We start from the raw sequence: 12,413 nt of genomic DNA, 5'->3' as shown, positions 1-12,413 counted from the left end.
ATTAGAATATGTTTGTAAATACAATTGTAGAATATTTCTGTGTGCTGATTTTAACGTTGATTTTAGAAAAAGAGAAAGTATAGAGTGCCAAGACTTAAATAATGTCATATCCTCTTTCGGCCTAAGCATATCAACAACACAAGTGACTAGACCTAACCCACCTAATGGAGGGAGTTGCATAGACAATATTGTTACTAACAGTAGTAGTAGTATGGGTTGTTATGTGATAAAAACTTGGATTTCAGACCATTGGCCAGTAATAGGTAGCTTAGATTTAATTGTTACGAAAAATGACAGGTACAAAAAATCTAGTTCTATTCCTCAAGTTCATACTAAGCAACTGGTACGCAACATCACTGATGATAGTAAAGTTACTTTCAGACATCTTTTAAGTAACGTTAATTGGACCAATATGTATTTAGAACCTTCAATTGATTTTAAAATTACGTTTTTGTTAAATTCATTGATTTACGCAGCTGAGACTGCATTTCCCTTAAAGCCATTAAAAGACAAATCGACGATGCCTAAAGCTAACAAAGTTAAAAGCATAGAACTAGATCGAGTTAAAGATCTATGTAACACGTATTATGATTTCTACATAAGCACTGGCGATAAGTCATTTAAAGAACTTCATATAAAATATAAAAAGCAATTTAGGAAGTTATTGAAAGAGACCAGGACAAAAAATAATGACTCACTAATAAATAATGCTGGAAACAAAAGTAAGGCCATGTGGAATATTGTAAGAAGGGAATGCAATTTAACTAGGAAAAATGAAAATGAACCTACTTCAATTACCGCTACAGATTTGAATGATTTTTTCATTAATAAAATAAATGAAATAGTAAAGAAGATTAAGGCAAAAACTCCTAGTAGAAATTTTTATAATTATCTGAATTCTATTCCTCAACCATCTTGTACTTTTAGCTTCAAATTAGTAACTCTTAAGGACGTCGAAAAAGCAATTTTGAACATGAAAAATAGTAGTACCTGTGATGTATATGGTCTTAATTCTATTATACTTAAAAGTGACATACATTTTATTGCTGAACCTTTAACACACATTGTCAACAGTTGCATAGTAGAGTCGATATTTCCTGATATGTTAAAATATGTTAAAGTAATTCCAGTACACAAAAAGGGCAATAATTCAGAATGTGACAACTATAGACCTATATCTATAATCCCTGTAGTAGCCAAGCTTGTTGAAATATTACTCAATGATCAAATAGTTAAATATTTTGAGAGTAATTCATTGTTTAGTAGCTCCCAATTTGGGTATAGAGAAGGATTAGGTACAATTAAAGCAACAACTTCTTTAGTTAAAGATCTTTTAGACAGTTTAGAAAGTAAATACTTTACTAAAGTTAGATTTTATGACTTGTCAAAAGCGTTCGACACGGTATCTCATAAGATTATTTTAAGTAAATTAAAATACTACGGTTTTCAACATGATGCGTTAAACCTTATAAAATCATATTTATCAGACAGATATCAAAAAGTAGAATTCCATAATTCGAACTCCAAATACTTACAAGTGGGTTCTGGGGTACCACAGGGATCTGTTCTGGGTCCCATTTTATTCCTTATTTATATCAATGACCTTCCCAAAGTAGCTACTATTCCCGCTAAAGGCTAACTTTTCGCTGATGACTTTGGAGTCTGTGTAAGTTTTAAATCAATTATCGAAAGAGAACAATTAACCCAAAATATAACAACCGTAGTTGAGGATTGGTGTACTGCAAACCTTTTGTGTTTAAACCTGAGTAAAATACAAGATCTTAATGTTACATATAACAATCTAGATTACACAGAAAAATTACACAGTTGGGATTTGAACTTGATTCAAAATTAAACTGGTATAATCACATTGAAATCACGGCAGCTAGTGTAACAAAGGGTATATACATGTTGAGAAAATTAAGAAGTTGCGTTAGTTTGAAAATCTTAAGAATTGTTTACTTTGCCCAAATCCACAGCTTTCTATCATATGGTACTATTCTTTGGGGTGGATCTAGTAACATTTATAAGCTTTTAAAGCTGCTAAAGAAAGCTGTCAGATTGTTATGTAGTCTTCCTTCTCGTAGTCACTGCAAACCTAGTTTCAAGCTACTCAAAATAATGACTCTTCCTGCTATTTTTGTTTTTCAATGTTTAATGTATGTAAAAGAGAATAGAGATAACTTCCCTGAACATTCCAGGTATCATTCATATAACACAAGACACAAAGATAATATAATGGCAGTGTATTTCAATTATACCAAAACACAAAAGAGTTTTATTGGCACGTCCGCAAAATTATTCAACTCTCTCCCAAAAGCACTGAGAGATACCGAAGTGGGTACTTTTAAAAGTAAACTCAAATCACTCTTATTAGATAATCCAATATATGATATAGAAGAGTTTTACGAAATTACAAAGCAATTAAAGTGAAAAATTGAAGAACTATGCGAGAAATAAATAGACATGTATAGTACGAGTAGTTATCTATTGTATTGTGTTGTGATCGTTATTCTTTGTATTGGAATTACAATTGATATGTATTACAGTTATATCTTTATATATTTTTTTCTTTCTTTCTTTTCTGTATCCATATTTGTAAATATTATGTATCCAATTTTTTCCTTTTGTAAATATTGTATATGCATTTTAATCTGTAACTTTAAGATCTGACGATTGTAATGCTTTAGATGTCCTCTGAAGTTTCTGCAATAAAGACGATATGAATGAATGAATGGATAAAATTAAGTCTGGAAAACCCGAGGCAGTATGAAACTGCACAACATGCGCGTCATATAATGAATGAACTCCGTAATTTCGCAATATGGAAGAGTAGAGAACAACTAAGTTTATTGAAACACCAGCCATGTCTAGTGATGTAGCATCGAGGATTCAGTATCAAGGGTTTTGGGGCCTCGTTGATACTCATCGTATTTAGGTAATGAAAAATGAGATGTTAGCGATCGTGATTTTGTAGCGCGGGTAAAATGAATTAGAATCTCATTTGGACATAACTCTCTGAGAGATATTTAGTAGTCTGGTCTAGTGGCTAGCATGTGCACGTTCGTTGTACAGGGTCCTGGGTTTGATTCCCAATGGGAGAGCCCTTGGGAACTAATGTTGCATGTGACACCGTATGACTCCTTTATAAATGTACAATTCTAAATTTAAATCCAATGATATGCCACAATTGAGAAACCCAATATACGATATTGATATGGTGAACTACAAAAAGAAGTGAAATCTGAACAAAAACGCCAAAGGTGCAAAAAGTGCAACCAAGTTCGCCAGCCTCAAAAAGTGTTGAGTTGAGGATGGATGAGCCAAGTTCCTTGGCCACTGCATTTCAAACGAATACTGGAACTTGGCGCGAGGTGTCAAGGAAAATGATGTTAAGGACCTTAGAAATAGTGATGGTGGGCATCGTGGGTTTGAAGTCACCACCAAATTTAGGAATATCAACTTCGCTAAGGCACATAAACAGTATACTGCAGTAAGATTGGTGGTTCGAAACCCAAACAAGGAAAACTTGTAATCCTCCATAAGGTGTCAAGGAAAATGATGTTGACGACCCTTAGGGATGGTGCTTGTGAGTGTAATGGATTTGGGGTCCACCACCAACCTTAGGCCTAAATGTCCTGGCCGTGGAACTAGGAACACATCTTGTTGTATTCGAATATGTAGGACACCTCGCGCCAAGTTCCAGTATTCGTTTTAGATGCAGTGGCCAAGGAACTTGGCTCATCCACCCTCATCTCAACAGTTTTTGAGGCTGACGAACTTGGCTGCACTTTTTGGACCTCTGGTATTTTTGTTCAGACCAGTATTACTGGTTCGGCGTAGAAGAAATTGGGATAAAGTGTGCGAACTGGTTCGAAAGTCAGAGAATATTAATTTGTCAGACAGACTCAAAATATGGCATAACAATATGTATTTCAAATCGTAATATACGAAGAATGTTCTACTTCAACTTGCATTTTTATAAGATGATTGTTGTACGATAATTAAACAATCAATATTGGAGAAATCGAAAGACGTGCAAGAAATACGTTTACGATTCCTAACAAATAATGTAGTCCTCTTAACTCTCGCACTACCTAGGTAGTTTCTGTAACGTAAACTATCAAGAAGAGATATTTTGTGCCCACCAATTTAAAATACCAAATTTATGAGGCAAACTAACGTGAAACTTTCAAAATGAACAGTACGCGGTATAAGACTAACCGCCAAATTCAGAAAAGGCGAAATACTGCAATTTATTGTACTGCCATCTAGGAAAGAGACTACTAAATAACAGTCACATGTTCTACCAACGGGGGATACTTTGTGCCCACCAACTTAAAATAACATTTTATGAGATACAGGTACGTTCAATTTGAACGACCTTATGGTTTACGCTTTAGATAAACATGCTGAACAATAACATTTTCTTACAATTTTAAGAAACGATTAGAGGAGTAATTACAAAAAATTACAGAGGTGGGCACAAAGTACCCCCTCCTTGGTAGTCTGAGGGTTAATGAATGACAAGACAAATTTTCATACGAGTGAGTGCGTTTATAAAATTTCAGTTTTAGTCTATCTAGAATCATGGTGGGCTTCGGTTGACCCTGAACATGTTTGTTTCTGTAATGTAGTGTAACTAACAGTGTTAGGATGGTAGGGGCTATTTGAAGAGCATGGTTACTCAATTATAGTGGAATCTGAATTATTCCTGCTGCGCGACTTCTTTAATGCCAGGACTGAGTAGAGATTGCTACACGCGATGTATGGTATCAACAAAACGGAGCGACCGCGCATAACTGCTAGTTTCCATTGCTGTGAAAATGTTCCTGGATTTGTTTCCCAGCATGGCTCTTTGTCTTGTCCTACTCGTTCACCTGATCTGGAATTGTGCGCATTTCCTTTGGAGTTACCTTAAAAGAAGAGTTTTTTTTGTCAATCTTCTACTTGCGTAACCCATGTCATAATGTATTGCGCAATGCGGAATTTCCATGTTGTTTCAGGAATCTCCGAGTAAATGGAAAGCATTTAGAGGCGTTGCTTTCATCAAACCTACGACAGTTTCTTAAATAATTCAAAGCAACTGTTTTATTACTTTTATACAATTAATAGGGTCTAAGAGTTTTGTAGAATTTGTGCGTTTGGCAAAAAGATTAGTTGGGCTCTTTTCCGGATCCTGTATATTTCTTATAAGGCAAAAGTGTCGGTTTATTTTATATTTACAGGTTCATATTTGGAATAAACTCCTGAAGTGACAGACAATTTTGTTTCATTTCAGTTGGAAGAAGAGAAAGTTGTATTGGTTTTTGATTTTGGAGGTGGAACTTTGGATGTATCTATTTTGTCCATAAGGAATGGCACTTATGAAGTAAAAGCAACAGCAGGAAACACTCATTTGGGTGGCGAGGATATGGACAATGGAATGGTCAATCATATAGTAGAAGATTTTAAGAGAAAATACGGGAAAGATTTAACTGAAAATAAGTGTATATTACGTCGTCTTCGAACAGCCTGTGAACGAGCCAAGCGATACCTTTCATCATTTACGCAGTCTACAATCGAAGTCGATTCTTTGTTTGAGGGAATTGACTTTCACACTTCTATCACTCGTGCTCGTTTCGAAGAACTTAATAAAGAACTTTTTCGGAGCACTTTAGAAACTCTGAGAAGAGCTTTGACAGATTCTGGAGTGAAAAAGAGACAGATCGATGATATTGTGCTTGTTGGAGGCTCCAGTCGAATTCCAAAGATTCAACAATTAGTTCAGGAATTTTTTGATGGAAGGGAACTTAAACAGTCCATTAATCCTGACGAAGCAGTAGCTTATGGAGCGGCTGTACAAGCAGCTGTTTTATCTGGAGTTAAATCAGATGATATTAAAGATCTGGTACTACTTGATGTAACACCTCTTTCGCTTGGAATAGAAACACAAAAAGAGGGCAAAATGTCTGTTGTTGTTCCGCGTAATACACCAATACCTTGTACAAAGACTGCCCCCTATAATCCAGTAAGTGATTACCAAACTGCAATTAAAATTGCCGTCTATGAAGGTGAACGCAAATTTACGAAGGATAACTATTTGCTTGATACGTTTACCCTTACTGGACTTCGTCCAGTTCCCAGGCATGAAGTCATAGTTGATGTAACTTTTGATATTGATGTAAATGGAATTCTTACGGTAACTGCCGTAGAGAGGTCAACAGGAAGGAAAGACGGTATTACTGTTAGCTATGACAAAGGACGTCTATCCCAAGAAGAAATAAACCAATTAATCGTTGAAGCAGAGAAGTATAAGGCAGAGGACGAGGAAAGAAAAGAAACAATTGAAGCGAAGGACAATTTAGAGTCATATTGCCTAAAACTGAAGAAGAATGTCAAGGATAATCCAAATAATGAAGTATCTCCCAGAGACAGAAGCACAATACTTGAGAAATGTTGTGATGCTCTTCTTTGGCTCGAATTCAATCCAGGCGCTGCAAAAGGAGACATTGAGCAAAAACATAAAGAACTGGAAGAGATCTGCAATACAATTATGACAAAATTGTAGCACGGCAAAATTGAAGACTCGTCCTCAAGAAAATTGCATTTACGTAAGATAATGTGTACCTTCATTAACCGTAATTATTTTTTATTTAATCAGTCTTTTTTTTCAGTAAAACCTTTGAAGTTTGCCATCTTTAACTAGACCACTTACTAAATTTTGCAAAGTATCTGTGAAACCACGTAGATTATATAGTAAGAATGTATTCTTGTTAATTTGTTAGTTGGCCAATTGTACAATTATATATTTCTGTGATAGTAAGCATGGCCAACTTAGCTTGGTTCTGCTGTTAATCTTAACTTATATTTTCATATAGTAGCTATTACTCACTGTATTTTTTTTAAAACTTTTTTTGTAGTGTTATTCAGTATATTTTTAAAATTGCTATCTTTCTATTTACGAGGGAACCTATCCAAGTGCAACTCTGACTTCGAATCGAGACTATGGCCGGTCGATACTTTGTCCCAAAAGAACATAACACGAAAAGGGATACATCCTCGATCGCAACCGTTGCGGAGATATAAGCGTGAAAAGTTAGAAATTGAGCTCCATACTATACATTACAAGTCAGATTCCGGATCAGATTTTTGGGAAACGGCCAGGTAAGAAACTTAGGGAATACATATCAAATTAGTGTGGAGAGCACAGCACCTTTTGAATGAAACAATTTATGTCCCCGGGGCACTCACAGGGTCCTAGGTGGGGTCCAACTCAAAATTTTCAAATGGAACCGGGGATCAAGTAGCATATTGTATGAAAAATAAAAGACGATAGAACAAATGTCAACTCTCTACGATAATCCTGTGCAAACGGGCAACTGCTCAAAATGTCAATACATCCTACATCAGAAAATCTATATCCACGTTTCTAAATCCGTTAAGTTGCGACAATAACAAAACAGAAAAACACGTTTAAAAGTGCAAAGTATTGAAGTAAAGCAAATTACTGCAGAGTCTCTCTCTCTCAAAAGCACCCTCCGATATATTTCATTTCTGCACCATTATTCCAGTTTTCTCCAAGGCCATTCCTCTCCAAGTTGCCTCACAGTTTCAAGGTTACTCCTTTTCGTCTTTACCATCATGTTTCTCGATCAGCACATCCTCCGATAGAATTTCACAGTGGAATCTGAGAATTTGGGGTTCCGATGCGCGAAGCATATACCGTTGCCTTTTTACTTTCTCACCCTCCACGACGATTGCGATTGACAATGTATCCTTTCTCTTCTAGGACACGAAATCCAATGGTCATGGTTATTCTATAGTCAATTGGTGATTCGAAGTCTCATTTATACTTAGATAAAGTCCGTTGTGCGACTCTGTGAGAGACTCTGCAGCAATTTGCTTTAATTCAATACATTGCACTTTCAAACGTGATTTTCTGTTTTGCTATTGTTGCAATTTAACGCATTTAGAAGCGTGGCCATATATTTTCTGATGTAGGTTGTATTGACATTTTGACCAGTTACCCGTTTGCACAGGATTATCGTAGAGAATTGAGATTTGTTCTATCTTCTTTTATTTAACAATAGTTTTCATACAATATGCTACTTGACCCCCGGTTCCATTTGAAAATTTTGAGTTGGACCCCACCTAGGACCCTGTGAGTGCCCCGGGGACATAAATTGTTTCATTCAAAAGGTGCTGTGCTCTCCACACTAATTTGATATGTATTCCCTAAGTTTCTTACCTGGCCGTTTCCCAAAAATCTGATCCGGAATCTGACTTTGTAATGTATAGTATGGAGCTCAATTTCTAACTTTTCACGCTTATATCTCCGCAACGGTTGCGATCGAGGATGTATCCCTTTTCGTGTTATGTTCTTTTGGGACAAAGTATCCAACGGCCATAGTCTCGATTCGAAGTCAGAGTTGCACTTGGATAGGTTCCCTCGTTAGTGTATTACATGTGTCTCGATATATTGCTCGGACAGTTTTTGTTGAATGTTGAAGTTAGTTTGTGCTGTATTTAAAAAAAAGTTTGGCTTCACTCAAATATATTGTTTTAACACTATGGTATTTGAACTCTTAAAACAAAAGTAATTTGGAACTTCATAACTACAGCTATGACTCTTGATCGTTGTGCATGTTTGTCCAATGTAACATAGAGTAAAAAATTTGAAGCATTTACGTAATAAAAAGTTTATAAATATGGATATTTAATTTAATATACAACCTTAACTGTTGTTTCAAAGTTATAGCATTAATGTTTTTACTTTTTCAAAGTGAAATCACTTGCGGTTGAAAGCAGTTAAAGGTTATTTTCATCGTCATATACGTTGCAGTGGTACATATTATTTGTTAATCTTTTGGGAAGGAGAGGGAATTCTTAAGCGGGGGAAATATTAACATCACGTGCTTGCTTTTTCTGAGTCTTATGGCAAAACAAGAATTAAACTTACTTACCTGGCATGCTAGACTAAATCATCAAGGAGTCTGGAACCCTGAGTCATGTCTACGAGATTTGGCAGCATAGGTTGTCATAATTGTCACCAGCTAATTTTGGACCCTATTAATAAACGAAAAAGGGAATTAATTAATTAATTTTATTTAATATATTTCATGAACATTGCTTTTCAGTGGACTGAATACGATCGCTACTACATCTGAAAGTCTACTCCCACGTCTCTTCGACGTCAATCTTTCCGATAAGATTCTAAATTTACTTAGTTTAAACAAGGGACTAGTGTGTTTTACCGTGAGAGCAGGATCGTTCCCAAGCCTCAGTATGAGTTGGGAAGAACGTTGTCACTATCACGTGAATATTTCCACCAATCGTGGATGAGTGGCCAAGCTACTCAAGATAGCGAAATCTGCTGATCTTCAGTCTTCTAATTCCACGCGCCTCACGTTTGAGAGTAGTACTCCGTGAAGGTATCTTTTATATATTTTGCACGATTTTACGTCTGAAGGATCCCTGAGAAAGAGTTTCAGTGATTACCATAGTATCAGACATTCAAACTATGTATAAACGTATAATATCAATTGAACTATGTCGACTGAACTTCGAATGTAGTTGTATTCGGACGTGCGCACCGCATAATTAATAGTCCAATGCAACTATTGTCTTTACGCCAGTGACGATATTTCGAAAAAGAAGTCTGTAGTTATGCTATGGACATTGTTTTTACCCAGCGAGTGACAGACGACAGCGTCAAGTTACACAGAACACTTGTGAATCAAGAGGATCAACGTGCAGCCGCCCTCCCTTCTTCGTCGGTATGATAGTGCAAGTGTGATAAAAGTGATTGCGAGTAATTGGAGATTTACGCATATACCTGATAGTAACATAGCTGCACTTTCAGGCACTTACCGTGAGTATCAAAGTATCAACAACCAAAACGGCCATTTTAAACGAAGCAACAAATGAAGTAAATATAATAGAATCAGTATTAAAACCTCATTCATGAGTAGTTAAGAGTATGTTGTACACACATAGACGACCGATTATCATTTCCTTTGTTGTATTTCCTAGTGTAGATGAATGTTTCATATTTAAGTCACAATATAACTTTTAACTATACAATTTTGAATTTCCTTTAATAGCACCAGTTTATAAATTAATATTTCCATTTAGCTGATTTTGTGTACTAAAATTGTGTTTAATCTTACGGTGGATGTATTCTCTTCATACGAGTTTCATTCAGCCCTCAATGAATAGGGATGCGAAACCGATATTGTGTTTGGCTGAACGTAATTTGTTGAGAGCTGAACGTAATTTGTTGAGAGAGATAGGGAAAAAAAGAGAGTAAGTTAAATTGTCTCATTCCGTGTTATTTCCTGCTAGCACAAAGAACCACAATATACGGTTCCATAATGATATCATCAGGGACGGCGCCAGAAACGCTTGATGGGGTGGGCGGAAACAGGTGGACCTACAGGTAGTTGCTGGGTGGGCGGACAATGAAAATGAGAACTGGGCAATGTAGACATTTTTTGACAATAATTAAATTTCAATTTTTGTACTCTTTAGTTAGCTAAGGCCATGGGGAGGAACAAGGATGTGGAAAACAGCTCTCTTGGCCTTACAAAAGGTACAATTCCGGCATTCGCCTGGTGGGACTGAAGAAATGCAGGACTTAGGATGGGCTGCAAGAGTTCGTGGCTAGATGCTCGACCTACCGAATTCCGCGTGGCAGACACACTACCAGTTTGTTTAAACAATAATAACGGTGTGTGCTATATAGTCGAAGATCAAGACAGCTTTACCTCCTCTCCCTCCAAGAATGCACATGAATGCATAGAAATAAAAGGAGGTTCAAACACAGACAAACAGATAATACTCTACCTTTCGTTAATAGCATAAAATACATAATAAGTAGGTAAAGTAAAACAAGGATAAAATAGGCTACAGCAAACATTTTTATCTTTGAAGGGCTTATTACAAGAAAGCAAAGAGACAAAAAATATAAATCATTTATATTTTCTCTCATATATTCGTAATTTGTGCACGTTAGATTTTTTAACGTGATCTCTACATGCAACAGCAAAGACCTATGTTACTAAGAGAATAGGGAAATTCGACAGCACGATTGTTTGATCATACTTTACACAGAAATCTTTGAAAATGAAACTCAAGTTAGCAAAAAATTTATATATTGGATAAAGAAATCAATAGCAATTAACAAGAAGTGCAATGCGTCGATTTTTATGTCCAGCATCGAATGCGTTTACCACATCCTCTACAGCAATATTCATTGCAAGTTTTCTTTCGACTGAAAGGAAACAAAGATCGCTTAGGCGACCGTTTGCCATTCGATTTCTTAGATATGTTTCAACCCATCTAAGACACGAGAAAGAAGGCTCACATGGTGAACTACATACATTAATGGTGACAGCAATTACAGTTAATTTGTGAATTTCATGAAAAGCAATTTTGAAACGATCCATCACTTCAGTAAACTGAGAAACGGTGGAATTTTGCGTTGCTTTTCCTCCTCATAACGTTTCAAAACTTTCGGGAGAAGTTTGTTCCACCTTTACACTATCGACATCACATCCATAATGACGTGCAAGTGCTTCAATTTCCTCAAATTGAGAGGATGTGTTCAGTTTTAGGGTGAAGACTGCTTATCCCACATAGAATACCTGTATTTTTTGTAAAACGCTTATTCATTTTTGCAAGTATTCTGTCAAGTACAGGAAGAAATATCCAAAGTCTGTAGTCTTCTTGGGATTGGATATCTTCTTCCTCAACTGACATTTGCTCAGTCATAATATACTGACGTAAATGATGGGGCAGTGATCGTGTTCTGGAGATTGGACCCGTTAGAGATGTACCGTTATTTTCAGCAAGACTCAAAGACTCATTCCAAATTTTTTTCGAACTCCTCCACTGTTTCGAATATCAGTAAAATAATCCACTACACCCTTCGTAACTAAAACAGCATCAGCCAGTGTGCTCTACTTATTTTGTAGGTAATCTGACAATCTTTTCAACTTTCCAAGAAAAAATGTAAGAAGTTGAGTTGGAACACAAACTGAAAATTCACTTCACTTAATAGACGTCTTGCTTCAGAAGAGCGACTGCGATTTTCATTACTTATCTCAGCAAATGTTAGAATAATTGCCTTAAACGTTCTCTTCATAGCCACACAAGCTGCAACCTAAGATAAAGGGTAAAAAAATATTTCGTTAATGGTTCAGAAGATACTTAATGCCATAAATAATACTATATATTGAATGCCATAAGAAGGGAGTATATTAGAAGCCGTCATTTCAGTGCAGTATAACTGACGACACCTCAGTAATATACAAAGGACACGATGACCGATTAGTGGATGTTCATTATGATGATGCAGTGTCCTGCCCGAAGGTCCCCGGGCAAAGTGAACCCATGATGGCTTGCCATAGTCTTCCATGGAACGATGATAA

The 12,413-nt window shown here is 36.2% G+C and overlaps 1 protein-coding gene across 3 annotated transcripts in view; it reads left to right on the top strand.

Annotated features, from left to right (window-relative positions):
* The window catches only part of LOC145690337 (heat shock cognate 71 kDa protein-like), a 237,180-nt gene that overhangs the window by 138,354 nt on the left and 86,413 nt on the right, over positions 1-12,413 (top strand). Inside the window, exon 4 of one of the 3 annotated variants that reach the window (XM_081765128.1) lies at positions 5,282-6,996. The exons of the other annotated variants lie outside the window; for them this stretch is intronic. Coding sequence (XP_081621254.1) covers positions 5,282-6,550 — 1,269 coding nt within the window. The 3' untranslated portion in view covers positions 6,551-6,996. Of the gene's footprint in view, positions 1-5,281; positions 6,997-12,413 lie in introns of those variants that run through there. 3 annotated transcript variants of the gene reach the window in all.

The sequence above is a fragment of the Thermobia domestica genome, chromosome 7, assembly GCF_964235325.1.
Source record: "Thermobia domestica chromosome 7, izTheDome1.hap1.1, whole genome shotgun sequence".
Classification (NCBI taxonomy): domain Eukaryota; kingdom Metazoa; phylum Arthropoda; class Insecta; order Zygentoma; family Lepismatidae; genus Thermobia; species Thermobia domestica.
This window is presented reverse-complemented; position numbering and strand designations above follow the sequence as displayed.